The following is a 27,951-nucleotide window of genomic DNA, read 5'->3' on the forward strand; positions in this document are numbered from 1 at the left end:
TGGACGTCACAGCCTCGACTTTTTACACAACCAATCGGCAAGAAGGGGGTGTGGGAAGCGACGGAGACCCCATCCGGAAGGGGCGGGGCACGGTGTCGGAAGCAGCCAATGGGCGGCAGGGAGGCGGAGCCTCCGTGGGAGCTGCAGCGGGAACTGTCTCGAGGCAGGGAGGCGGGTCGGGTTCTGGATCCATGGAGCTAGCGGAGGGGCCGAGGTGAGCGATGCGTACGGTGTCCCCTCGCGGTCGCCATCCCCGATGCCCACGTCGTTCCAGAGCCCTGGAAGGGAGGGAAGGAGACCGCGGCGCTGGGGGAGCCGGGGGAGGCCCCGGAGCGGGCTCCTCGGCGCTCCCCGGACCCGCTGCCCTTTGGAGGGCGCTTTGCGGTCGGGGTCGGCGGGGGGATCCGGCCGGGCTCCCAGGCAGGCTCTGCCTAGACGCCTGGACGTGTCCGGCGACTAGCAACGGGAGCACAACATCCCAGGAAACTGAACTCACTTTTCTACCTGGTTTCTCTCTTTCTCTTTTTTTTTTGTTTTAAATTGAGATTATTTGGGGAGGCTTCAAAACATGCTAATTTGCATAGCCGCACAGGTTTCAAAAATGCAGAAGTTTGGCATCTCCTTGAGCATATCATTGCTGTTTACTAACCCAGTTCGGAGGGGCGAGTGTCCCGGCTAGTCTTGCAGATTCGCTGTCCGTGTTTAACTATTTCATGCCCCGTCCTCCACATAAATATCGGAAGTGGACTTGTGACCTATGGTGTGTTGCCGACTAAGTAAGTGTCAGAGACACTTCTTTCCATTTTGTGTTGCCATCTGCAGTTTCCACATTTAAGAGAAATCTGAGAGAAGTTTTTTTGCAAGGTAGAACGAAGAGTAAAGATGTTTGTTGCTTGTTTTACAAGGGATTATTGAGGGTCTGCTGTGTGTTAGCAGTTGTGGGAGACTACCCAAAGATTTCTCTCGCAGGGAGGCTCCTGGGTTCTCTTAAAGCCACATGATCAATTAAGCCTCTTACAAAAAAATGGCTAAACTAATGAACATGAGGAATGTGTTCTTGGGATGAGCAGGAGTTTTCGAGGCAGAGGAGGACGAGGGGAACGGTCTAGACAGACCTGCATGGGCAAGGTGCAGTGTCTAAAAGAGCTTGTGATATGAACAGTTTGTTATAACTAGAATATAGGGGAGTTGGTGAACGGAGGATTGGAGGGAACGAGAGAAAAGTAGATTTGGGTCCAGTTTTGCACAGGACTAGATTTTCATATAACAGATAATGGGATGCTCATAGATTCCCCCGCCCAAAGTTTACTTAATTAACTAATTTATTTTTCAAGTAATCTCTGCACCCAGTATGGGGCTCAAACCCAGGACCCTAAGATCAAGAGTCACATGTTCCTCCAAATGATCCAGCCGGGCACCCCTATACTTGTAGATATTTTAGGCAGAGAAGTTACTTGTCCAGATCTGTGATTTCTTAAGTAACTGGTAGCATGGAGGGTGGGTAGGAATAGGGAGAGAGTAGAAACAGATTGGTTGTGAAACTCTTAAGGTAGGTAGGCCAAGAACTTTGGGGGTTTTTGTTAAAGCAGCAGCTGTCAGGCTGGACTTGGAGGGGAGATTCAAAGGCTCCTATGGAAATAGATATACAACAGGTACCCAGTTTCTAAGATGGTTTTGGTTTTCACATAAACACTGTGTATTTCCCAATATGCTGTTGGGTTTTCCACTGGTGGGAGAAGTGTTGCTTTCACTTTTCAGAAGAAGAGCCCATTGTCGCGGAAGATTATTGACCCATTGGTGGAGGGGTACATGTGTTTCCTCCATGTAGATCCCAGCACAACTAAATTTCTAAATATCCATTGCATTGGAAGTATCTATTCAGAAGTTTTTTTTGATGAAAGTGTAAGAATTATAGAACAACATGTATATTTGTGAATGTAATCAATGGATCTGTTAATATAATAAATGCACGTGTTAGATGCATTGGCTATTAGTAGAGGTGAATCATTTCCTGGGTTTAAAACCGAGATGAAAATACATAAATGCTTCCTCACTTTGGTTCTCATAATGCGTGTTTTTAGCACAGAACTTGCTAAGGCCATCAAACCTATCGATCGGAAGTCAGTCCATCAGATTTGTTCTGGACAAGTAGTCCTCAGTTTAAGTACTGCTGTGAAGGAGTTGGTTGAAAATAGCGTGGATGCTGGAGCCACTACTATTGGTAAGTTCGGGAGAGTGTTAAGCCACAGGGAACCATCAGTTATTACTCTTTTATTCAAGAAACACTTGTGATTGTATTGAGACCATCAAATGTTGGTAGACCGAGAAATTTTATTTTATTTTATTTTTTAAAAGATTTTATTTATGTATTTGACAGACAGAGATCACAAGTAGGTAGAGAGGCAGGCAGAGAGAGAGGAGGAAGCAGGTTCCCCACGGAGCAGAGAGCCCGATGTAGGACTCAATTCCAGGAGCCTGGGATCATGACCTGAGCTGAAGGCAGAGGCTTTAACCCACTGAGCCACCCAAGCGCCCCATAAATTTTATTTCTTAAGCTTTAATTGAGCATCTCTTAGGTGCCTCATACTTAGGTAGATAGTAGTAATCATAAAAGCAGTTACCTTTTATTGTGTTCTTAGTTATGTGCCACATGGCTTTTTTTAAGATTCAGAACAACCTTATGAGATAGGAGTTACTATTGTTGTAATTTTACCTGTTTTACAAATAAGAAAATGAAGGCACAAGAATTTACTGCTTTTGAGGTTCCACAGCTGGGATCATATGATTCTGGGACGTCAGATTCCAGTGCCTCTTCTCTTTAATGACTATGTTAAAATTATCCGTTTGAAAGAAAAGTAGGAAGGAAAGGAAGAAAATGAAACTCTTATCTGGGTTAATAATTTGCCAAGAGGACCTTTAAAAAAAAATGAAGTACACCAAATGACAATAGTACATTTAAATAAGTATAGTTATGACTCACCTTTGCGTTAGGTAAGTTATAAATCACGTCACTAGAAAGGCTTTTGATGGATGAGTTCTTTGAGAAATGAGTATGTTAAACTTTTCAGATCTTAGGCTTAAAGACTATGGGGTGGCGCTCATTGAAGTTTCAGACAATGGATGTGGGGTAGAAGAAGACAACTTTGAAGGCTTAAGTAAGTGGAATTTTTCTCATCCTGTTTTAAAATATTTGGGCAAAATGGTTCAACAACTTTGAGTCACACTGTCTTCGGAAACACAAAAATGCCTTTTTAGAAACCAGTTACTTTAGCAGGTATTGTGAATAGTCAGTGGTATATCACTTGAGACGTCTTGGGTCTTACTGTGGACCTCTCTTTCAGCTCTGAAACATCACACTTCTAAGATTCAAGACTTTGCTGACCTAACTCAGGTTGAAACTTTCGGCTTTCGGGGAGAAGCCCTGAGCTCACTCTGTGCACTGAGGTGATGGAATATTTTTGTCTACTAACTTGACCCCTTATAAAAGATCTCTCTGAAAATGAAAATGTATGGATTAGAATCATTGCTTATTCTTTTCTATCCTGAATGCCTCAACTTCTAATGTCCACATTCTGTTTTATCTTACTGCCAATCTAAGTGGTAATACTTCCGAAATGTAAGCAATGAAATGAAGTAAATACTCTTGTAAAGAAAATTGTTGCCCTTCTCAGTGTCAAAATAGCTCAGAGACTGTAAGTTATAGACGTGTTGGTTTTGATTTATTTAAACGTTCAGGGATAAAAAAATTTTTAAGATTTTATTTATTTGCTAGAGAGAGGGAGAGACGGAACACAAGCAGGGGGAGTGGGAGAGGGAGAAGCAGGCTTCCTGCTGAGCAGGGAGCCCGCCGATGTGGGCTCAATCCTAGGACCCTGGGATCATGACCTGAGCCAAAGGCAGACCCTTCACCACTAAGCCACCCAAGCGCCCCTAGGAAAAGAATTTAACTAAAGTTCTTAATTATGTATAACAGATTCTAAATTTATATGAATTGTTATTTATACATTGGAACTATAATATTTTTTCGATCCTTGTTAACAATTGTTAGAACAGTAGGACTAAAACTGGGAAATACATCTTTATTCATTAATATGTAAGCTCTGAGGGACGCCTGGGTGGCTCAGTTGGTTAAGCAGCTGCCTTCGGCTCAGGTCATGATCCCAGCGTCCTGGGATCGAGTCCCACATCGGGCTCCTTGCTCGGCAGGGAGCCTGCTTCTCCCTCTGCCTCTGCCTGCCATTCTGTCTGCCTGTGCTCTCTCTCTCTCTCTCTCTGATAAATAAATAAAAAAAAACTTAAAAAAAAATATGTAAGCTCTGAGATCTTTTATTTTGCAGCTTAATCAAAAAACAAATATCAAAGCTTTGATCAAAACAGAGCATTTACAGAACTCTGTGTCTCACTGTCTGCTAGGTGCAAAGCCTTAGATGCTACGGTGACTCCTCACTCATGGAAACTTCTTGGATGGACTCAGAGGGATCAGCATTTTTTCAGGAGGGGTTTTAGAGGACGAAAGTCAGAAAAATGAGCATGTGATTCGCAGCCCTGTGAGTTTCTGACCCCGTGGCGCCTGCTCTCTCTCACAGCGATGTGACTATTTCTACCTGCCACGCATCCGCAAAGGTCGGGACTCGACTGGTGTTTGATCACAATGGGAAGATCGTCCAGAAAACCCACCACCCACGCCCCAGAGGGACGACTGTCAGTGTGCAGCAGCTGTTTCACACGCTTCCTGTACGTCATAAGGAGTTTCAAAGGAATATTAAAAAGGTACAATCAGTCCAGAACCCTAGCTTCCCAGAGCCTCGGTGGCATAACATGCACGAAACTAAAGTTAACTCTTTTGTGAATTCTCTTCCCTGAATTTTTCTGTAAAGTGCTTGGTTTGCCTTTTCCCACCAAAGCCTGTACTTTAGGTTGATTTACCCCCACCCCACTTTTTTTTCTTTAAAAAAAAAAAAAAAATCACCAAGGCATATTTATTAAGTGTTCTAACATGGGAATGGGTTCTTTAAGAAGTAAAATTTTTAAATTTTAACTATAGTCTTGGTTTGTTTTTATTAAGGATTTTATTTAGAGAGAAAGAGCATTGCACAGGAGCCGGGGGGGACGGGGCAGAAGGAGAGGGAGAGAGAGAATCTCAAGCAGGCTCGATGCTGAGTGCGGAGCCCGTTGCGGGGCTCGATCTCTCAACCCTGAGATCACAGTGTGAGCCGAAATCAAGAGTTGGATGCCCAACTCACTGAGCCACCCAGGTGCCCCCATCTGTGGTCTTAATAAGATTATTTTTCTTGGTTTCCTAAGAAATGAATTATTACAACTTTTATGCATTTGAATGAAAATGAAGTAACCGAATGTTATATAATCGTGTTTAAGAAAGCAGTTATAGGGGCTTCTGGGTGGCTCATTGGGTGAAGCGTCTGCCTTCAGCTGTCCCACATCAAGTTCCCTGCTCAGTGGGGAGTCTGCTTCTCCCTCTGCCTGCTGCTCCCCCTGCTTGTGTGCTTTTTCTCTCTCTCTGACAAATAAAATAAAATAAAATAAAATACAGTATTTTTTAAAAAAGCAGCTAAAGGGCGCCTGGGTGGCTCAGTGGGTTAAAGCCTCTGCCTTCAGCTCAGGTCATGATCCCAGAGTCCTGGGATCGAGCCTCGCATCGGGCTCTCTGCTCAGCGGGGAACCTGCTTCCTCCTATCTCTCTGCCTGCCTCTCTGCCTACTTGTGATCCTTGTCTGTCTTGTCTGTCAAATAAATAAAATCTTAAAAAAAAATAAATAAAAATAAAACAGCTAAAAACTGTGTATAAATGTATGTATATGTAATTATACTTCAGATGACTACAGTTTTATAAAAACAAAGCAACTGGCCTCAAATGTGTAGAAAGAAGGCTGGAAGTGAAGATGAATGATTGTCACCTGTGGTTATCCTGGGAGGTGCGATCATGTGTGCTTTTTGCTGTCTTCCTTGTGCTTTTCTGTTTTGTATATATAGTTTTTCATAATCAAAAAGTTATATAATATAGGCAGCTAAAAACTTTCTCATAAAGCAATTTGTACTGGTTGAACGATGACATTTCACAAAAATATATATTTACTACAGGCAAAATTTAAACATTTTTCTTATTTATTTATTGAAGATTTTTTAATGTATTTGTCAGAGAGAGAGCAGCAGGTAGAGGGAGAAGTAGGCTCCTTGCAGAGCAGGGAGCCCAGTGCAGGACTCAATCCCAGGAACCTGAGATCATGACCTGAGCTGAAGGCAGATGCTTAACCTACTGAGCCACCCAGGCATCCCTTTCTTTATTTAAAAATAAAACATTTTGGGGGTGTCTGGGTGGCTCAGTAGGTTAAAGCTTCTGCCTTCAGCTTAGGTCATGATCCCAGGGTCCTGGGATCAAGCTCTGCATCCGGCTCCCTGCTCAGTGGGGAGTCTGCTTACTCCTCTCTCTGCCTGCCTCTCTGCCTACTTGTGATCTCTGTGAAATAACTAAATAAAATCTTATTAAAAAAAATTTTCATATAGAAAAAAACTTTTTTTGTATCTCATCATAAGAAAATCGGTGCTTCAGAAATTATAGGAATAAAGAACTCATCCTTGCCAGACATGACCCCTGTTGACAGATTGTTGTATGTCTCTCCAGACTCCTTTTAGTTTTGTTTCTTTATAAATCTTGGGAAAAAAAATTGAGATAAATTAATTAGTATAAGGAAATCAAGCAATACAGAATATGAAACATGTAAGTAATACAGAGTTGTAGGTAGTAGAAAGTTGATGTTGTCTCAGCCGACCTCCCGGAGTTTGGTTTATGTCCAAACACGTATGCAGATGTATAGAACCTTTATGCATATGTTTTGATTTTTTTTCTTAAAAATTAGGATCATATTATATATTGTAGGTACCTTTTTGGCTGACTCATTAGTTAATTCTTTATTATTCTGCCATGATATGGATGTCTCATAATTAGCTCCTTGTTGATGGTTGTTTAGGTTAATTTTTCACAGTTAGGATTGTTCCAGTAAACATTTTTGTCATATATCTTTAATTGATTGTGCCAGTCTTTCTATAAGAATAAATTGCTAGAGAAAGGATTACAGGGTTGAAGGGAATGCACTTTTGGATTTTTATAGCAGCAGGCATGGGAGCCCTTGGGTGGCTCGTCAGTTGGCATCTGACTCTTGATTTCGGCTCAGGTCATGACCTCAGGGTTGTGGGATGGAGCCCGGGGTCAGGCTCCGTGCTCAGCAGGGCGTCTGCCTGAGATCCTCCCTCTCCCCCTGTGCTCCTCCCCCTCATCCCTCCCCACTCACGCTTTCTTTCTCTCTAAGAATAAGAACAAAATAAATAAGAATAAAAATAAAGTTACAGCAGTGGGCATGGACACTGTGGGCACGAGAGAAGTGTGGCTAGGAACCGAAGCCGGTGAATTCTCTTGTACAGCACGTACAGAGGTAGATGCGTGTTTTAACTTGAATCATGTAATTCTTGCAGGATTAGGGTAACGCGGAGTCTGGCATTTGCATTTTTTCACCCAGGAGTATGCCAAAATGGTCCAGGTCTTGCACGCGTACTGTATCATTTCGGCGGGCATCCGTGTCAGTTGCAGCAATCAGGTGGGACCAGGGAGACGCCAGCCGGTGGTCTGCACCAGCGGGAGCTGCAGCATAAAGGAAAACATTGCCTCGGTGTTCGGGCAGAAACAGGTAGTGGTGGCCGGTTATTTAAGAAACATTCTGTTGCTCCCGTAGTTAGGGCAGCTTTCCATTGTCCTTTCCAAAGAATAAAAAACAAAATCCAGTGATCACGTTTCCTTTTTTAAAGATTTTTATTTCTAAGGAAGCTCTACGCCCAGCGTGGGGCTCGAACTTAACAACCCCGAGATCAAAAGTCGCGCACGCTCCACTGACGGACCCCGCCAGGCGCCCCCAGTGATTGATTTTTGTATTAGATACTTATCACAGAAATGAATGTTGAGGATAGATTGTTTTACTTTATTCTTCCAGAGAAGAAAGCCCTCCTATTACTCTTCATCTGAAAAAAATATGTCGTGGGCAATGTATTCATTACGGACAAGGATGAGCCCAAGCAGTTCATCTTTCTAATTAAAAAAATCACATTTATTCTTACTGCCAGAAGCAGCAGTCGAAACTCTTTGTGCTCTTAATGTGAATGGCCTGTCCAGGGAAAGGAAACACCCAAAGCCCTCATTCTGTATCTTCCTTTCTGAAGTTGGGTTCCTCCTATTTTTGTTAGGAATTAACTGTGACTTGCTTTCTTTTAGCTGCAAAGCCTCATTCCCTTTGTTCAGCTGCCCCCTAGTGACTCCGTTTGTGAAGAGTTCGGGCTGAGCCAAGCTGACGCCCTCCGCACCCTCTTTCAGTGAGTAGGTGGCTGCAGGGGGAAAAAAGTGCGATCAAACGTTTTCTCTGGAGCTTTTCGTTTTTAAAGATGGTGATTTTAATCTTAAAATCACTGTTGCTTTTTAGAAATTTTTATGATTTATTTATTTTTTTAAAAGATTATTTATTTATTTATTTATTTATTTATTTATTTATTTATTTGACAGAGGTCACAAGCAGGCAGAGAGGCAGGTAGAAAGAGAGGAGGAAGCAGGCTCCCCGCCGAGCAAAGAGCCGGATGCAGGGCTCCATCCCACGACCCCAGGATCATGACACTAGCCGAAGGCAGAGGCTTAACCTGCACCCCTGTTTCTTTTTTTTAATGTTAAAATTTATTTTGCTTACTTTTTTTTTTTTTAGATTATTTATTTATTTGACAGACAGAGATCACAAGTAGGCAGAGAGGCAGGCAGAGAGACAGAGGAGGAAGCAGGCTTCCCTCTGAGCAGAGAGTCCGATGTGGGGCTCGATCCCAGAACCCTGAGATCATGACCCGAGTGGAAGGCAAAGGCTTTAACCCACTGAGCCACCCAGGCTTCCCAGGACTCATTTCTTTTTGCAGACATTGTTCTTATGGAAGGGCGCATATCCTTGAGGTAGTTCACAAGGAGAGTAAGCACTTTCACAATATATTAGTAGACAGGGGTTTGCTGATGGAGAGCATAGTTTTAAAGGGCAGGGAATATGGGCAGAAATAATGAATACAAGTAGTTGGACTCCCTGGGTAGCCCCTGGGGTCATCTGGAAGGTTCCAGAATGAGAGTCTGAGGTGAAACTCACTCCTTGCATGAGGCCAAGAATTTAATAGGTCAAGTATGAGAGGAGAGCTGAAGCAATTACATTTTGAAACCACTGCGTTGCCTGTGGTGAATTTGTTGACTACAGGAGCTATGGAACATTCCAGAAGGTTTGTGTTCTTTTAATGATTTATGAGAATGGAACACAGATACACATTAACTGAAATGTTAATACTTAGCACGTCACCAGGTATTCTATTTTTATTTTGTTTTTACTGTAAGAAGGTGCCCTCTGATGTGTTACTAACCCTTTCATTTTGGAATCCTGCCCTTACTGTATGAACATTGAACAGCATCTCAGGCTTCATCTCTTATTGTGCTCATGGTGTTGGAAGAAGTTCAACAGACAGACAGTTTTTCTTCATCAACGGGCGGCCTTGTGACCCAGCAAAGGTATTTAAAGATTTTTTTGTGTTTTCTCTTTCTTTCGTCTTTAACGTTCAGTTTTATTTATCATCTAAGAAAGGTCTCCTGACACAGGAAATTTACATGAAACTTAGGACTTTGACTCAGAAACATGGCTTTAAATTATCTTATTCAGCCATTTAAATAAATGTACTATATGGCTGTTTCATTTACGCATTTTTATATGTGTGTACACTTACCAATCGGTAACCCAACATATTTATTACTATAGAAGTTACTATATTTGTAGAAAGTAAACATCTAAGAACATTGACCGTCATGTGGACTTTTTTTTTTTTAAAGATTTTATTTATTTGACAGACAGAGATCACAAGTAGGCAGAGGCAGGCAGAGAGAGGAGGAAGCAGGTTCCCCGCTGAGCAGAGAGCCCAATGCGGGACTCGATCCCGGGACCCTGGGATCATGACGCGAGCCGAAGGCAGAGGCTTAACCCACTGAGCCACCCAGGCACGTCAGGTGTGGACTTTTTAGTCAGGACTGACACATGAGCATATGCTTCATGTTTTTTTCTCTTCTGTCCCTTTTCCAGGAAAATAAGGGCCCTGATACCTTCTGCCTCACACTGAAGCTGGTCTTTCTGATAGGGTTACATGGGTTTTAGTGGTTCAGTTTTTTTTTTTTTTTTTTTAAAGATTTTATTTATTTATTTGACAAAGAGAGATCACGAGTAGGCAGAGAGAGAGAGAGGAGGAAGCAGGCTCCTGCTGAGCAGAGAGCCCAATGCAGGACTCAATCCCAGGACCCTGAGATCATGACCTGAGCCGAAGGCAGCGGCTTAACCCACTGAGCCACCCAGGCACCCCTAGTGGTTCAGTTTTGATTGTGCATCTTTAGTGGTTCAACCTATGCATTTTCCACTGGATTGTAGATGGTGGGATTTTATAGTTTGACCCTATTTAATAACCACATTATAAAGCCATATAAATGCATTTCTGTGTACATTAACCTGTGTCTAATGAGCATTTATTTATTTTTTAAGATTTTATTTATTTGAAAGAGAGAGAGACACAATGAGAGAGGGAACACAAACAGGGAGAGTGGGAGAGGGAGAAGTAGGGAGCCCAATGTAGGGCTCAATCCCAGGACCCTGGGATCATGAACTGAGCCGAAGGCAGACGCTTAATGACTGAGCCACCCAGGTACCCCTATGAGCATTTAAATTGCACCTGCATCATGTTAACGACACCAGAGTTGAAATACCATAACCAATAGATAAATAAATAGGCTGCATCTCTATCTTCTGATATTTCTTCAAAAGCATCTTTGGATTGGAAAAAGATTCAGGTTTAGGGGTTGATAATTAAAAATATCCCTTTGAGGGACACGAGGAGACTTTTCTGGGCAATGGCTGTACTGATGGTCTTGATGATAATCTTACTGACCTTGACTGTAAACTTCTCAAACTGTGTACTTTGAATACGTGTAGTTTATTGGAGGCCTCCTGTGCTTCAATAAAGCTGTTAAAATACATCCCTCTAGTTAGGACTGCATGTTGGGGGAACAGATGTTCTTTTTTAATCTTTGTTTTGTGTGTAGGTCTCCAGGCTCGTGAACGAGGTCTATCACATGTATAATCGACATCAGTATCCATTTGTCGTTCTTAACATTTCTGTTGATTCAGGTAAGTTCCACCGAGCTCTCTGTCACATTGGTGCCTTACCCCAAAAGGAATGAAATGAAATCATAAAGCCCTGATAACGACCGGAAAGAGACTTTTGTAGCGATAGTTACTGACAATGTATTTTTCTTTCTTTCTTTTCTTTTCTTACGTACAGACCTTTAATGTTATAGACTTATTTTTTTTATAGATTTTCCTGATTCTGCTTGAGACAGGATTACTTGTATTATCAGACAAATGTGACTTTTTCCTGGCACCCAAGGGAGAAGGCAAGCTAAGCATTCTCCCTGATTTTAAAAATGATGCATATTTTTCTTCTGATTGGGAAAATTCTGGTTTATTGTTACCTAATTTTTTTTTTTTTTTTTTAGTTTTATTTTCTAAGCACTTAGAGATATGGTGCACAACTTAAAAAAATAGGTAATGGCGTATATACCTACTCCTATCCTTTGCAGGGAGAATATAATTTTGAGTAGGTTTGTATCAAGCTCTTTATTTTTAGACATGAATGTTTTCCTTTTTCCATGTCATTAAAAATTATCAGAAACATGATATTAGTAGCTGCGTTCATTCTATTCCATTGTATCTTAAACTTTTTGTTAAAGATACATTTATTTGAAAGAGGGAGAGCACACATGTGTGTGCACAAGCAGGGAATAGGGCCAGAAGGAGAGAATTCTAAGCAGACTCCCTGCTGAGCGCAGAGCCTGACACGGGACTCGATCCCATGACCCTGAGACTGTGACCTAGGCAGAATCCAGGAGTCAGGACTCTTAACTGACTGAGCCACCAAAGTGCCTAGTATCTCAAACTTTAAAATTTTTATCCTTATTTAAGTTGTCTTAAGTTTTTAGAACTTTAAATACTATCCTTGTAATTGTTATCTGTGAGTTAGGTAATTTCCTTAAGATAAATTTCTAGAGGGGCTCCTGGGTGGCTCAGTGGGTTAAGCCTCTGCCTTTGGCTCAGGTCATGATCTCAGGGCCCTGGGATGGAGCCCCGCATCGGGCTCTCTGCTCGGCAGTCCCCTGCCCACCCGCTGCCTGCCTCTCTGCCTACTTGTGATATTTTTCTCTGTCAAATAAATAAATACAATCTTTAAAAAAAAAAAAAAAAAATTTCTAGAGTTAGAATTACTGTGTCCATGACTGTGCTGTATTAATGAACACATCTACCAGAGGTGTACTGGGTAGTATAATTTTTAAACCAATCTCAGTGGGAGATGGAAGGACCTCATTTAGCTTATAGTTTCTGTAGTATGTTTTCATGTGTTTATTTGCCTTTTTTTTTTTTTTTTTTTGCAAATCACCCAATTGAATACTTGCATATTCCATCCATTTAATAAATGGTTCATCCTTTTCTTGTTTATTTGAAAGAATTAATTTTATAGTTTGTGAATATTAATCTGGACATTGCAATGATTTTAATGAGACGCCTGGGTGCCTTAGTTGGGTAAGCGTCTGCCTTCAGCTCAGGTCGTGATCCTGGGGTCCTGGGATCGAGTCTTGTGTCAGGCTCCCTGCTCAGTGGGGCATCTGCTTCTCCCTCTCCCTCTGCCCCTTCCTCCACTCATTCTCTCTCTCTCTTGCTCTCAAATAAATAAAATCTTTAAAAAAAAAAAAGTAATTTTGTTAAGTGCCAGTGAAAAAAACTGTAGATGGGAAAATTTCTGTTGTTAAAGGTGATTTTAAACAAAAGAAACATCTTTTTTCTTTTTTTTTTTTTTTGCCTTAGAATGTGTTGATATCAACGTCACTCCAGATAAAAGGCAAATTTTACTGCAAGAAGAGAAGCTTCTGTTGGCAATTTTAAAGACGTCTTTGGTAGGAATGTTTGACAGTGACGTCAACAAACTCAGTGTCTCTCAGCAGCCGTTGTTGGATGTGGAAGGTGAGAGAAATGTGGGTGTACAGACAGCTTCTAAAACTCACAGCTGTTGAGGTACTTCGCATTATTTGTTTCCGGAGGGATAGGTTTTTTTGACATGGAACACAATCTCTTTTATTTTTTTTTAATTTATTATTTTTTTAAGATTTTATTTATTTATTTGACAGAGATGACAAGTAGGCAGAGAGGCAGGCAGAGAGAGAGGAGGAAGCAGGCTCCCAGCGGAGCAGACAGCCCGATGCGGGGCTCGATCCCAGGACCCTGAGATCATGACCTGGGCCGAAGCAGAAGCCCAACCCACTGAGCCACCCAGGCGCCCCAACAATCTCCTCTTTCAGAGGAGGCATCACACTCGACAGTGTGAGCCGCAGATGTGAGGAAATCTGATGGATAATAGAAATGGTGGCATGTGAGGCCGACCCAGGGAAGATGCGGGTTCGCCAGGACTATACGGTTTCTCTTTAATAAACACTCGTGTGCAGGGCAAGCCTTTTGTTCATTTCCAGAGTTCCGAAAAAGCCGATACTGACCACTTTTGCCCATTTTCTCATTTCTTTGTTGGAGTGGGGAGTGTCTGAGGCCCTCACTCTGCCATTTTCCCTCGTGTCACCCCGTGACTTCTTCACGGAGTGCCACATTGGAATGAGTGTTGCCACAAAGCTCACCCAACGTCTGTAATAGTAACAGGCATGACCGTTAGCTTACTGCCTGGTCATACGCGATCAGCCATCTGTTTAAAGTTTGATTCTTTTTTATCCAAACCACATGCAGCCAGGACATCTGAGAGGGGGACCAGAGTTGAGCCCCAGCTGCCCTCCTTGGCGGAGGGAAGGGTGGGCCATGACCTCCCCTGAGGGCCACATCTGCTCCGTGGGGGGCATCCTGTCTTCTGCAGACCAGCCTGCCCCAGTCTCCGTGTCCGCGTGCGCAGAGCTGGAGGTCGTGGGTGCCCCTCGTTGTAGCCTCCAAATTGGGGGAAGACCAGAGCCGCGGAGGGTGCTGAAACTAGGGTTTGGTGGAAAGCTAAGGTGACAAGATGAGTATGGCTCCCAGTGAGAGGAAATGGTTTGGGGATGAGGCTTTGAACATGGAAGATAAAGGAGTTGCTATAAGTCAGGGGCTTAGGGGAGGGACAGGGATACAGAGCAGCTCTGTCCTCCATTCCCAGCACCCCAGGCGTGGGAGAGGGCGATTTGGAAGACACCGGGCGGACTCCCATTTTGATAACCTGGAATCTCGTGGAGGTAAAGCTCCCGAGGGCTGGGGTGGGGCAGGAGCACAGAAACTTGGACAGTCGAGTGGCGGAGCTTTGATTTGGATGCAGGGAACCCCCGTCCGCCCCGCTTGCTCTCGGTGTGGGGTGCTGCAGATCCGGGTGTGCATGGAGTGGGGAGCGGACGATGGTCAGTTGCGTACGCATCTTTGTGGAACGGGCCAGGGTGGCATCTCTGAGCCCGCTCCCAGGCACTTTGCCAGAGGCTCCCCTGTAAAAAGAACCTGCTAGAATATCAGAACATCCTGAGGCACGATTGACCAGTGTCCTTTTTCAGCCATTTGACTGGATACAGAGACAGACACAAATGTGTGAGCCCTGAGGTCAAGAAATGACACCCCTCAACCACCCTGGGACCCCTTTTCTTGCTTCCTGCCCAGTGGTGACGTTTTCCTGACTTCAGACACCACAGATTCGTTTTACCTGCTTTTAATTTGAAGCCACCTAGTACTCGACTTTCTTGGGATTTGTTGCTTTCTCTCGATATCTCCTGAGACTCACCCATGTCGCGTGGGGCACCCAGTGCGTTCCCTCTCCTTGCTGTGCAGCATTCCCTTGTATTTACCCGCCACGGTTCGTTGGTGGCCAGCTGTGTCGTTTCCAGGATTGGGCTGTCATGACTCGAAGAGCCAAGAACATCCCTGTCTTTGGCTTCGGCCGGCGTGGGCGCCATTTCTGATGGGGACAGCAGGGCTGGCTCCCTTAGGTTCAGGAGTGTTTGTTTTGTTTGTTCTTTTTAAAAGATTTTATTTATTTATTTGACAGACAGAGATCACAAGTAGGCAGAGAGGCAGGCAGAGAGAGAGGAGGAAGCAGGCTCCCCACCAAAGCAGAGAGCCCAATGCGGGGCTCGATCCCAGGACCCTGGGATCATGACCTGAACCAAAGGCAGAGGCTTTAACCCACTGAGCCACCCAGGCGCCCGATTTGGGAGTGTGTTTGATCGGCCGTTTGGATCCCTGCTTTAGTGAAGGGCTTGTTCAAGCGGAAACCCTGTCTGATCCCATCTCCGCGCCGCCGCTGATACTCTGCTCTGTTCGTATCTACTCAGGTCACTTAATAAAAACGCACTCGGCAGAAACGGATAAGCGTCAGCCAGAAAAGCAGGATGGTGCCACTTCACTAAGGACCGGAGGAGAAGAGAAAAGGGCAGTGACCATTTCCAGACTGAGAGAGACCTTTTCTCTTCGGCACACAACAGAGAGCAGGCCTCAGGGTCCGAAGAGCCCTGAACTGCGGCGGGTGTCCCCAAGACAGAAGAGACAAGAACGGCTTCCTGGAGCTTCGGACCCCCCCTGCACCCAGAAGCCCAGCCCTGGCACAGACTCGTGCGAACCCCAGGAGGAGCTGATGTGTTCAGAAAAGGGCCCCTGTGACCGCAGGGACAGAGGGGACACAGAGCAGGACCTTGGGCACAGCTGCCTGCCAGCCGACCAGGAGGAAGGGCTTGGCGCCCCAGAAACGGGCCATCACACCAACAGGGGGTTTTCCCAAGGAAGCATGGCATCTCTGGAGGAGTCCCCTGAGACTGACCATCACTCTGCAGACCCCGAAGACCATTTCGACCAAGAGGATGGGGGTCGGACACATAGAGTCTTGCCCGGGCCTGCCGACCTGTCCTCCTCACACACAAAGCGTTTTAAGAAAGACAGAATCCCTTCTGGTTCTGACGCCCACCAAGGGCCGGTGAAGACTCAGACCTCGTCAGCGTCTCAGGTTGATGTGGCGGTTAAAATCCACAAGAAAATTGTGCCCCTGGCCTTTTCTATGCGCTCTCTAGCTCATCGGATAAAGCAGTTACAACAGCAAGAAGAGCAGAGAGAAGCAGCCCAGAAGTGTAGAAAGTTCAGGGCTAAGATTTGCCCCGGAGAAAACCAGGCCGCAGAGGAGGAGCTGAGAAAGGAGATAAGGTAAGCTTCTTCCTTGGTAGCATTTGTGCGCGTGTCTGTGAGCTGCAGTGAGGGACAAGGCTGATTCTTCCAGGCTCTGCTCTTGCGCCCCTGGCTGTCTTCTGCTCTGCCCGCCTCTCCTCTCCTGGCTTAGGGCGCAGGTGTGGCCCCGCCTCTGTGCAAGGGTCTGGTCCTCTGGCTGCTGGACAGACAGACATACCTGGGGGCCTCCCCCGCACCACAGACCTGGCACATCCCCATATCACACCTGCCCAAGCTCCTCCCTCTTCCTGTCCCGGAGAATCTTCCTTCTCGAAGATTCTGATTTCAGAGTCCATCTCCACTGCACAGATTGGTCATTAATTAGCCTCACAGATGGGTCCTTGGTGATGTTTTTTCCATTCACCACCTTCTTTTCATTGCCTCTCATGTGTAGCAAATTAATTTTCTTTGAAGAGCTCTTTCTCCATGAAACCTTTCAAGAATTGTTTCCTTAGAATCTCTTAGCACATCCTTTCCATCAGCCCATATTAGTCAGTGCCTCCTTGACCCCGACCTCCTTCCTCTTGTTGAAGATTTCCAGCTCACAGCAACCGAATTCCTGGTGCTTTTCGGAGACATTGCTATTTCTTGTTACTGATTTATTTTTTAAAATTTTTTATCTTATTTATTTATTATTATTTTTAGAGAAGTTTTTCTTTATTTGTCAGAAAGAGCAGGCACGCACATGTGTGCACACAAACGGAGAGAGGCAGACAGAGGGAGAAGCAGGCTCTCTGCTGAGCAGGGAGCCCAATGCGGGACTTGATCCCAGGATCCTGGGATCATGACCTGAGCCGAAGGCGGACGCTTAACTGACTGAGCCACCCAGGTGTCCCCTATTATTGATTTATTACCAGAAATTACAATGCATTATCAAACCTGTGATTTCCAGAAGATTGCCTCGGGTAAGGCTAAGTAATAAGGGATTCAATTTAAAGAAAACTGTTAATGCTGTTAATAGAAAATGCTGGTCACCACCACTTTGTTGAGAATAATCATATACAGTGTTGTGACTTCTAAAAATGAGGAATTTTCTTGAAATATGTAACTTTCATCTTTTTGAATGTTGTGTATGTTTTGTCTGAGCGGGTACTGAAACGGGCTGTGTCTTGTACATAGTGCATTGAAATTTTGTGGCACTTTTTGTCCAGACAAGTAGGCTTGCCTAATTTTGACAGTAATTTCTTTTCTTTTTTTTTTTTTTTTTAAAGATTTCATTTATTTATTTGACACAGAGAGATCACAAGTAGGCAGAGAGGCAGACAGAGAGAGAGGAGGAAGCAGGCTTCCCGCTATGCAGAGAGCCCAATGCGGGGCTCGATCCCAGGACCTGAGATCATGACCTGAGCCAATCATGACTGAGCCAAAGGCAGATGCTTAACCAACTGAGCCACCCAGGTGCCCCTAAAAATAGTGATTTTTAAATCAGCAAATACTCACTGATCACCTGTGGTCATGGTTCTGGAATTTGGGTACATAACAATCACCGAGGAAGCTTCCATGAAAAGCAGAACTGTGGCCAGCCTTGGGAGGTTCTGCTTAGTAGATCTCATGGGGCCCAGGAATCTGCATTTTGACACATAGTGCAGTTGGTTGCTTGAAGAACCCTGGTCTGTGGTGGGCCCAGCATTGGTTTCCGGCCTTCAGTGCAGGGCTGCTGGATCGGCTCTTGGTTCTGAGCTATGCTTCTGCTGATGGCTTTTTCCTGAGACACATTCCGAGTGAAAGATTAGGCAGCCATTGAAGGTACTGTGGTCATGTTTACCAGCTTTTGTGTTTATATTTTGAGTTATAACTAAATATATCAAATTGTAAAAGTTTACAGTGTTTTAGTTCATGGTGGGAAATACACCAGCAAAGACAAATTGCCTGAGTTTTCGGGCTGTTTCACGTTCTTCCCGTGGGTAATTTACCTGGGGAGCCAGGGAGTTGGCCTTCGTGTGTTGCCTCTCAGCTCAAATCCACTGTACTTTGCCTACTTTGCAACCCTGGCAGCTGGACCGCGTGAAGCCTTTCTCCTGGGGCATTGTCAGGCTTTGTCAGTAGGGGGCGCTGGAGGGACACTGCAAGACACTTCCCGAGCCTGGTTTCTCTCCTTGCTTCTTGGCTGCCTTTGTCTTTTCCTCCTACAAGGCAGCCGCCACAGGCCCAGCGTTGCTCACTGGGTTGCTGCCGGAGACTTAGCAGACGTACTTTAATCCAGTGGGGGGCAGGTCCGAAACTCAGCCCTGGGGGCGAGGGTAGGGGTGCTCTTGCAGTTCCTTCTTCAGGTGCATCCCTGGAGGTGGGAGCTGCTTCCTGCGTTTGCTACTCCTGTGTTACTCCTGTGTTACTCAACTAAGTAGTTAACCTTACAACTAGTTTCCAGTACCTTTTTATGAATTTTCCCTGTTCAAATCACGGGTGTGGTTTTTGTATCTTGATTGGACTCTGACATGGAATCATTACCAGGAATGGTCCCAGGAGACACACCCTCAAAGATAGGGCTTGGGGATTGGTTTGGTCCTGACCTTGGACTTGAGCTCCGTGCTCCGCTCTCCCTGTCGACAGGAAATGGGAGGTTGGTAACCCACGGCGCACGGAGGCGTCACTGCTAGACTCTCGCCCCTGGTTGACTGGGGACGCACCCACCCAAGCAGGCCCCACAGGCGCCCAGGCGGCCGCTGTGCTGTGGGAAGACTTCCTCGGGGCACGGGAGCGCTTACAGAAAGAAGGGGCTGGTTCCGGTCTCTGCTCCAGGCATGGTCTGCGAACCCGCGTGCTTCCGCCCCAGCTCTGACAGTCTCGTGTCCTGCGGCCATGGGGCCGGTGCTCATGAGTTGTGTGGGCTGGAGAATGGCGATGTCCGCGTCCCCTGTGAAGATCAGCGGTGCTGTGTGTCTCCCGTCTGCCCTGACGCCCGTGGTCACTCACGGAGTCAGACTTTGAAGCCACCCACCCAACAACCCGCTGGTGGGCTTGGCAGGTGTCAGAAGGACTGACCCCCGGGGGTGGGAAAAGGTATCTTGCACACTGCTGATGGGCGTGCACGCTTCTGTAGGTCTATCAAAATACAGAAAAATGTATGTCCGCACCTAGGGATTCATCACACCAAGATACCCCCAGGATAGTGCGGATTTACATCCATGAACGTTTGTTCTAGCGTTTTTCCTATTACTTGAAATGGAAGCAGCTGAAGTGCCCTTTGGTAGAGACTTTGCCAGACACATTGTGGTAACACCCACGCAGTGAGCTCCTGTGCGCCCCCGAAGAGAATGAAGGAGCTCGATACGGGAGGGTCTGAGGACGCACCTGAGACACATTGTGAAGTGATGGCAGTAGAACAGCAGGAAGAATTAGGATCCCATTTTTGTTTGTACGCCAAAGGAACAGTCATAACTAATGCGTCTCTGGGGAGCTGGAGGAATGAACCAACAGCTGATGTTTTCTTTAGAAAGTGGAATTACTAGGGGCACCTGGGGGGCTTAGTGGGTGAAGCCTCTGCCTTCATCTCAGGTCATGATCTCAGGGTCCTGGGATTGAGCCCCACATCGGGCTCTCTGCTCAGCGGGGAGTCTGCTTTTTCTCTCTACCTGCCCCTTGCCCCCGCTTGTGTGCTTGCTCGCTCTCTCTCTCTCTCTCAAAGAAATAAAATCTTAAAAAAGAAAATGAAATTTTTAAATTTTTTTTATTTTTTAAGATTTTATTTATTTATTTGACAGAGAGAGAGAGCACAAGTAGGCAGAGAGGCAGGCAGAGGGAGGGGGAAAAGCAGGCTCCCACTGAGCAGAGAGCCTGATGTGGGGCTCGATCCCAGGACCCTGGGATCATGACCTGAGCCAAAGGCAGCTGTTTAAGCAACTGAGCCACCCAGGCACCCCCAAGAAAGTGAAATTATTAGGGCCTTTCTCTGTTTGATGTTTTTGTACTGTTTGTTTTGTATTACCGTCTATGAAAAGTAATCTTTTAAAATGATAATGTCTCATAATGAACTTTGTCTACACGCAGTAAAACGATGTTCGCCGAGATGGAGATCATTGGTCAGTTTAACCTGGGATTTATAATCACCAAACTGAACGCCGACATCTTCATAGTGGACCAGCACGCCACAGATGAGAAATACAACTTTGAGATGCTGCAGCAACACACTGCCCTCCAGGGTCAGAGGCTCATAGCGTGAGTTCGTTTTCCTGTTCAGAATTCTCTGTGTCTTCTTCAGCCCTAAAGTTTAAGACCTCAGGGCTTACGCGTGTGTCTCTGTCCTTTACAAGCATCCTTATGGCACAAACACAGTAGTTAGGTGACTTGCCCAAGTTCATACAGCTAATATGTTATGTTCTTTTTTTTTTTTTTAAAGATTTTATTAATTTATTTGAGAGAGAATGAGAGCACGTGGTGGGGGTGGGGTGGGGGGAGGGGGAGGGCAGAGGCTGAAGGACAAGCAGGCTCCAGCTGAGTAGGAAGCCTGACTCGGGGCTTGATCCCAGGACCCTGGGATTATGACCTGAGCCAAAGACAGAGGCTTAACCGACTGAGCCACCCAGGTGCCCTGTTACGTGTTAAGTATCGAGCCTTTTACCTTTTCTGGTTGGCCAGAAAATCATCTTGATGAAGGGCAATTTATGGTATGTCGTGTGTTCAGTGAGATGGCATTGCCTGTGTGTCAGTCCTCAGCTAGGCAAGGTCAGGTCCAGTGATAAGTCACTGCAGAATTTGGTATTTCTCTCTCCTTTGCCAAACTGCCTGTTTTACACTGACCACTTTACAGGGTAGTGGGAGGGTGTATCAGGTAAACCAGAAGACCTGCCTTAAGCCAAGTTAGAAGAAGAGGTTCTGGATTTTTTTTTTTTTTTAAGATTTTATTTATTTGACAGAGAGATCACAAGTAGGCAGAGAGAGAGCAGGAAGGAGGTTCCCTTCTGAGCAGAGACCCCGATGCGGGGCTCGATCCCAGGACCCTGAGATCATGACCTGAGCTGAAGGCAGAGGCTTAACCCACCGAGCCACGCAGGTGCCCCGAGGTCCTAGATTTGTATTTGGGGAATTCAACGACCTAGAGAAACACACTCAGATCCTAACAGGAGGAGTTGCTGGTGTGAAGAAAACTTCAGCTACAACAGTCACTTGGCAGGAAAAATACGCTGAGTTTACAGAGTACTCTCTTTCCTATGGAATGGGTGAATTCTGTTTATTTTCAGCAGGTCTAAATAGTAACACTAAAGACATTCAATAAGCTACTTTATCAGGGCACCCGGGTGGCGTAGTCGGTTGAGCATCTGCCTGTTGGTTTTGGCTTGGGTTGTGGTCTCAGGGTCATAAGATTGAGCCCAGCATTGGACTGGGGGCTCACCAGGGAGTTTGCTTGAAGATTCTCTCCCTCTGCCCCTCCCCACCATGCTCTCTAAATAAATAAAGTCCTAAAAAAAAACAAGCTACTTTATCACACTGGATTATTCCTACTTTTTCTACAGAGATCTTTTAGTTTTCAGCCATCTTAGATAAATAACCTCTCATTTATGGCATTTCAGGTTAGCTCAGGTAATCACAGGCCACTCGGATTCCTAGATGGGCCATATTTCAAGGATAAAGATCATAGGTCCATCCTTTTGTACCAGGCCCTGTGTAGTCTGGCCCTCCCTGCGCCCTCACCTCCTCATTCTCTGTAGTCAAGGCACAATGGCCATCTTTTGTTTCCAAAACCTGGACAGGCCTGATAAATCTTCACATGGCCATCAAGAAGAACAAAGTGTCTTTGTGTGTGGCCTTGGGAACGTCAGCGGTCCGTTCGGGCCTTTGCATAGACTTGTCCCTGCCTAGAATGCTTGTCCCTGCACTCGCCCCTCCATCCATTACCTGATAACTGCCGCCACCCCTCCCCTCATCTCAGCTCAGAGGCACCTTCCTCAGACACCTTCCCTGCCCCCAGCCTCCCTGTTGGTCTCCCTTGCTCTGTGCTCTTATGGCCTGAGTGTCTCTTTCTCCCGATCGGCAGCTTGCTTTGTAATAATAGTTTGTTTGACCACTTGATCAATGGTGTTCTTCCCCACTGGTCTTTTATTCCATGAGGGCAGAGACTGAGCCATTATCTGTGTCGCTAAGCGCTCGGTGAATCCAGGAGCACCGGTGGACGGATTGCCCCTCAGACAGAAGCGGCAGGATGGCAAACAAATGCTCTTTATTCTGCTTCAGATGCTGTAACATAGCACGGGGGGGAAAGATGGCATCTTCGTGTTCTCCCGTTATCTTTAAGGAGCGGATTGGGAGAAGCCCAGGCCGTGGGGTGGGGGTGGGCGACTGAGGAAAGCCAGCTGCTTTTGTGGTCATTTTAACTTTAATAAAAGATCAAACAGGAATTCTCAAGCAGTCGTATGACAGGAAAGGCACATAGCTCAAGAAAGCGTTGCTGCTTAAAAACATTGCTTTTTGAAAGGAATTCGGAGACACACGTACTGGTTTAGTTTCCCTTCTGCTTTGTAGCTAAAGGTCTGACTTCGAGACTGGGTTTGAATCTCTCGCTTTTCTCTGTTCTTTCAGACCGCAGACTCTCAACTTAACGGCTGTCAATGAAGCTGTTCTCATAGAAAACCTGGAAATATTCCGAAAGAACGGCTTTGATTTTGTCATTGACGAAGAGGGTGAGTTGTCAAGACGTGCGTCCTGTCAGCGCCGGGGACAGTCTTTGAGGTTCTGTAGATCCGTGCATTTCATCAGAGATGGACACGGCCCCCCCAGAATGCATATTGTTGCTTTCCTCCCCTCCCGTATCACAGGTAGCTCTGGAGGGGAGTGTGCTCCTCAAGTAACGGAGTCCTCTCGGGGCGCCTGGGCGGTTCAGTGGGTTAAAGCCTCTGCCTTCGGCTCAGGTCATGATCTCAAGGTCCTGGGATCGAGCCCCGCATCGGGCTCTCTGCTCAGCGGGGAGCCTGCTTCCTCCTCTCTCTCTCTCTGCCTGCCTCTCTGCCTACTTGTGATCTGTCTGTCAAATAAATTAATTAAAATTAAAAAAAAAAAAACAAAAAAACGGAGTCCTCTCCAAATTTTCTTCTTTTAGCTCCAGTCACCGAAAGGGCTAAATTGATTTCCTTGCCAACGAGTAAAAACTGGACCTTCGGACCCCAGGACATCGACGAACTGATCTTTATGCTGAGCGACAGCCCCGGGGTGATGTGCCGGCCTTCCCGAGTCAGGCAGATGTTTGCCTCCAGAGCCTGTCGGAAGTCTGTAAGTAAAGGGTGCTCGTCTGCCAGCACAGTGGCCGGAACTGCCCTGGGTCGTCGTCTGGAACAGCCACGTGCTTTTGTGAGCGTGCGTGCCCCAAAAGCTGCACGCACCTGTGTGGTCTCTGACCTCTGGGCTGTAATTACGGGCAGCATGCCCTGTTAGAGCTGTCACCCGTCCTGGAGCGGTGAGCTGTCTAGGCCCGTGGTTTGTCTGTCCTCTGTGGGCAGAGGAGCGTTGCTGCTGCCGGCCCTAAAGGCCACTGCAAGGGACTTTGTAAGTCCTTCCGTTGGTGGGCACCTCATGGGGTGCCCTGTTCACCCGCTGCCGCTTGGGCTGTCCCAGAGGTGGTGGCGGTGGGGGGGTGATCGGCCTGATGTCAAAGTAAATGAGGTACATCTGGATCACCGCTGGATTGGCTCCTGGGAGCGGCCGGAACGCCCTCCCTTCATCAGATACTCCCTGAGCCTGGGCCGTGTGGCCTGTCCCGTCCCTGTGCCGGGGACACAGAGATGACAAGAAGGACGAGGTCCTCGCCCTTGTGGAGCTTATAGCTTAGTTGGGAGGAAAAGATATAAGCAAAAATCATGGCAACTTCCAACACTCATACGTTCAGGAAAGAAGTTAGAGCAGTGGGGGGCTGGGGAGTGGCCTCGGAAACCTGGGTGAGCCATCGACGTGGTGACCGGGGAAGGGCTATCTGAGGAGGGGGCATCTGAGCTGACTCCGGGAAGGGGACATGGAGCCCCTCAAGGACAAGCCCTCTGGATGAGGCGTGAAGTGCGAAGACCAGTGGGTGGGGGGCTGACCCAAGCCCAAGGCTGCCCGAGTGACTGGAGAGGAGCCAGCATGGCGTCCGGGGCCCCATGCAGGGCCTGACGATCCCGGGGGCCCCCAGGAGCCCATGCTGCCCCGAGGCTGTGGTGGCGGAGGGCGGGCTGAGGTGGGGGTGCCAGAGCGGAGGGAGGGCGGGCGCGGAAGGCAGCGGCTTGTTCATGTTTGGTGGTGGTGGCGGGGGCGGGTGGCCTAAAAGCTGTTCCAGCCTAAAAGTCGTGTCTGAGGCCCGGTCAGGCTGTAAGTGGACGTGTCTGAAAACGGTCAGATTGATGAATCCGAGCTCAGAGGAAATGTCAGTGCCTGAGAGGAAACTCGGGGCACCCCACCGCCTTGGGATTGGATGACGTTACTCCGGGGGGGTACTTAGAGCAGAGAGTGGGGGTCTGAGTTCGACTTCCAGCCACGGAGCTTTGATTGATGAAGACCTGGAGCTGGTGTCCTGATCCTGGGGTGACGGGGGCGGCGGAGGGGGGGGGGGCAGCAAGATGCGCCTGTGCTAACAGCCAGGCCTCTCAGAATCCAGTCTCAGGGTGACTCTGAGCTCCCTGCGGCCACAGGCTGCCCTCGGGCCCGCTGCCCCCCAGCAGGCCCAGGAGCCTCGTGGCTCTGCTCTGCAGCACCCCGAGGGGCCCGAGCTCTGCCCTGCCGGCCCTTCGCCCTGTCTGCTCGCTCAGCTGCAGCCACACGGGCCACCTTCCAGGTCCACGGCTGCTCTAGCCTTCTCCCGCCTCAAGCTGTCCTTCATCAACCTGGCTGACCTCCTGTCCTTGGGCTCCTCCTGAGCTCCCCTCTGAAGCAGCCTCTTCAGGCACTCAAGGCCGGCCCCCCAGGTGATACTTGCCTTGTTTCTCTCCAGCGTGGCAGAGCCCTGTGTCTGTCGTGACTTTGGGGCGGCGCGTGGCATGTGGAAGAAGGAAGGGGACGTGTAGGCTCAGGCGTGTTTCTCAGGGGTCGGTTTCTCCGTGTTTGCTGTGGACCCTGCTCGTTGCCCTGTGTATGCCCCGTAGGGATATGTGCTATGGAGAAAAACAGGGTGAGGGCCACAGAGGGACAGACAGGGAGTGCCCCTGAGAGGAGTCAGGGACAGAAGCCTGAAGTGGGGGGGATCAGTGAGACATGTTAAGTATCTGGGGATGGAGTCTCCTGGGCAGAGGGCATAGCCTGTGTCAGGGTCCTGGGGCAGGTGGTTGCGTGGTCTATCCGTAGGAGATGGCCTGCTGGAGTGGGGACAGGGAGGAATGCGAGCTTGCAGGTGCAGGCACTAAGGCCAGTGAGGGCCAAATCAGCTGATGCCTGTGGGCTCTTAGCCAGGTGAGAGGCAAGCGCTGAGAAGGTGAGCCGCGGCTGTGATCTGACCTGCCTTTTTTCCCTTAAGATGGGGGCGCCTGGGTGGCTCAGTCCGTTAAGCATCCGCCTTCGGCTCTGGATGAGCCAAATGAGTTTCCAGATGGAAGCCATCCGGATTCCAGGGTCCTGGAATGGAGCCCCACATCGGGCTCCCTGCTCAGCGGGGAGCCTGCTTCTCCTCTGCTGCTCCCTGTGTTTGTACTCTAATCTCGCACTCTCTGTCTTTCTCTCAAATAAGTAAAATCTTTAAAAAACATTTTTAAAAAACACAAAATAAATTGCTGGCTGCTGAGTGGAGACTGGCCGGCAGGGGGCCGCAGGGAGGTGACCGGTCAGGGCAGTGGGACGGAGGCGGTGGTGGAGACTGGCTGGTGTGGTCAGCGTCTCTGGTCGAGGTGTGCAGCTGTGGGGGAGGGGCTGGATTTCCCAAAAAGGTGGGGGTGCCTGAGATGGTGGAGGGTAGGTAGGGTCCCTTGGAGAAAGATTTCTCTGGGAACACTGTTTTTGAGTTGTAATCTTGTCGGTCTTTGTTTCAGAGCAAAATGCTACTAAAGAGTCACTATTCTTTTTTTTTTTTTTTTTAAAGATTTTATTTATTTATTTGACAGGCAGAGATCACAAGTGGGCAGAGAGGCAGGCAGAGAGAGAGGAGGAAGCAGGCTCCCTGCTGAGCAGAGAGTCTGATGTGGGGCTCGATCCCAGGACCCTGGGATCATGACCTGAGCTGAAGGCAGAGGCTTTAACCCACTGAGCCACCCAGGCGCCCCTAAAGAGTCACTATTCTAACCAAAACCAGTACAACTTTAAATCGCTGTGTCTCCTCTTCAGGTGATGATTGGAACTGCCCTTAGCACAAGCGAGATGAAAAAACTCATTACCCACATGGGCGAGATGGACCACCCCTGGAACTGTCCCCACGGAAGGCCAACCATGAGACACATTGCCAACCTGGACGTCCTTTCTCAAAGCTGACAACGCTTCCCATTTTATAGAACTATACATTTTATTGCAGATTTTTATGTTTCCAAATGCAGAGTTTTAACTAGCCATTTTTTGTTTGCAAAAAAACCTACTCAAAAAAAAAAAAGAAGAAGAAGACCAGATCCTTAGAAGCCATCTCGAGACTCTTCAAACTACACGGAGCATTGCTTGCGACGTTTTTTGTTTGCCACATTGTTTGTTCTGCGCTTGAATGTGTGTGCGTGTACAAGCAAGGACAGGTCATAGAAATAGGAAGAATGCCTCGCAAGTCACTCTGGCCTCTGCTGCTGTGGCCTGAGCTGTTGTTGTCTGCGGCGTTCAGCCCGTAATCTGATTAACTTCATAATGGCTTAATTTCATAAAATTACGGTCTTTTTGCGTTAGTCATTCTCAATCCTAACGCACATTAAATTTAATTTAGAAAAAAGGAATCAAAACAAAACACAAGGGGGAGTCCCTCCCCAGCTGAAAGAAGACAGCCCAGGTGGGGCCTGGGGTCACTATTTTTTTTTTTTTAATGTTCCCCAGTGCTGCCCCGTTGACAAAGCAGTGTCTTAGGCAAGGGGAAATAAAAGATTGATTTTTCTGTAACCTTGCTGCCACGATTTCCTTTCCTTGTGGTGTGAATCGCAGGATGTTCTCTGTTACTGGTCCTGCGTGGTACTGGAGAGAGCAGAAGCTCTGTTGTCAAATGGTTTTTTGTGGAATCTCGTCCTGTCTGAACCCGGCCAGAGACGGGGTCACAGTGCCCTCTGGGGACCTGGAGGGCTATCTGTGTATGGTGACCAGTGTGGACCAGCTGCACCACCCCTCCCAGCTTCCATTTGCAAACTTAAAATTCAGATGTCATGAGACAATCGAGTAATCATTGTCTGTTGAACTCTATGCAGCTGCGTGCCCTCCAGCAGGCTCTCGTTTTATAACAGCAGGAACTCTGTGAATTGGGGTCTGGTAGGCGCTACCCCCATCCCCGCTGCCAGGACTGCTGTGTCCTGATCCGAGAACTCTAAAATATGAGACCTAAATGGCGGGACGGGGCTCTCAAGAGGCGGTTGAGGGGAGGGGTCGTGAAATGAGGCAAGTATCCTGGATTGGCTGGGTCAGTTATCCCGCCCCATCTAGCTCCTGGACTTAAAAGTTGGGGAACCTCTCTCAGCTGATACCCAGAATGGAGGAAAGCTGCCTGTAGGAGCCGGAAAAGGCAAGGAAATAGGATTCTTCTCTGGAGCTGCCAGAAGGAACCAGCCCTGTTGGACTCCTA

General features: G+C 47.1%; 1 protein-coding gene across 1 annotated transcript; it reads left to right on the forward strand.

The window, feature by feature from the left end:
• Nucleotides 1–64: 64 nt before the first annotated feature.
• On the forward strand, nucleotides 65–27,281 carry PMS2 (PMS1 homolog 2, mismatch repair system component). Its single transcript, XM_032327059.1, has 15 exons — nucleotides 65–214; nucleotides 2,082–2,221; nucleotides 3,069–3,155; nucleotides 3,342–3,444; nucleotides 4,587–4,770; nucleotides 7,533–7,700; nucleotides 8,279–8,376; nucleotides 9,487–9,586; nucleotides 11,156–11,240; nucleotides 12,972–13,127; nucleotides 15,449–16,307; nucleotides 20,316–20,483; nucleotides 22,842–22,942; nucleotides 23,359–23,528; nucleotides 26,538–27,281. Exons 1-15 carry the CDS (start codon nucleotides 192–194, stop codon nucleotides 26,679–26,681), a joined length of 2,586 nt encoding a protein of 861 aa, XP_032182950.1. The 5' UTR covers nucleotides 65–191; the 3' UTR covers nucleotides 26,682–27,281.
• The last annotated feature ends 670 nt before the right edge of the window (nucleotides 27,282–27,951 follow it).

The sequence above is a fragment of the Mustela erminea genome, chromosome 20, assembly GCF_009829155.1.
Source record: "Mustela erminea isolate mMusErm1 chromosome 20, mMusErm1.Pri, whole genome shotgun sequence".
In the NCBI taxonomy this organism is placed as follows: Eukaryota; Metazoa; Chordata; class Mammalia; order Carnivora; family Mustelidae; genus Mustela; species Mustela erminea.

Coding starts and splice junctions, on each gene's coding strand:
- PMS2 (XM_032327059.1), top strand. CDS start 192: ATGGAGCTAGCGGAGGGGCCGAG. Junction 3,445..4,586: donor AGCTCACTCTGTGCACTGAG/GTGATGGAATAT, acceptor TCTCTCTCACAG/CGATGTGACTATTTCTACCT. Junction 11,241..12,971: donor TAACATTTCTGTTGATTCAG/GTAAGTTCCACC, acceptor TTTTTGCCTTAG/AATGTGTTGATATCAACGTC.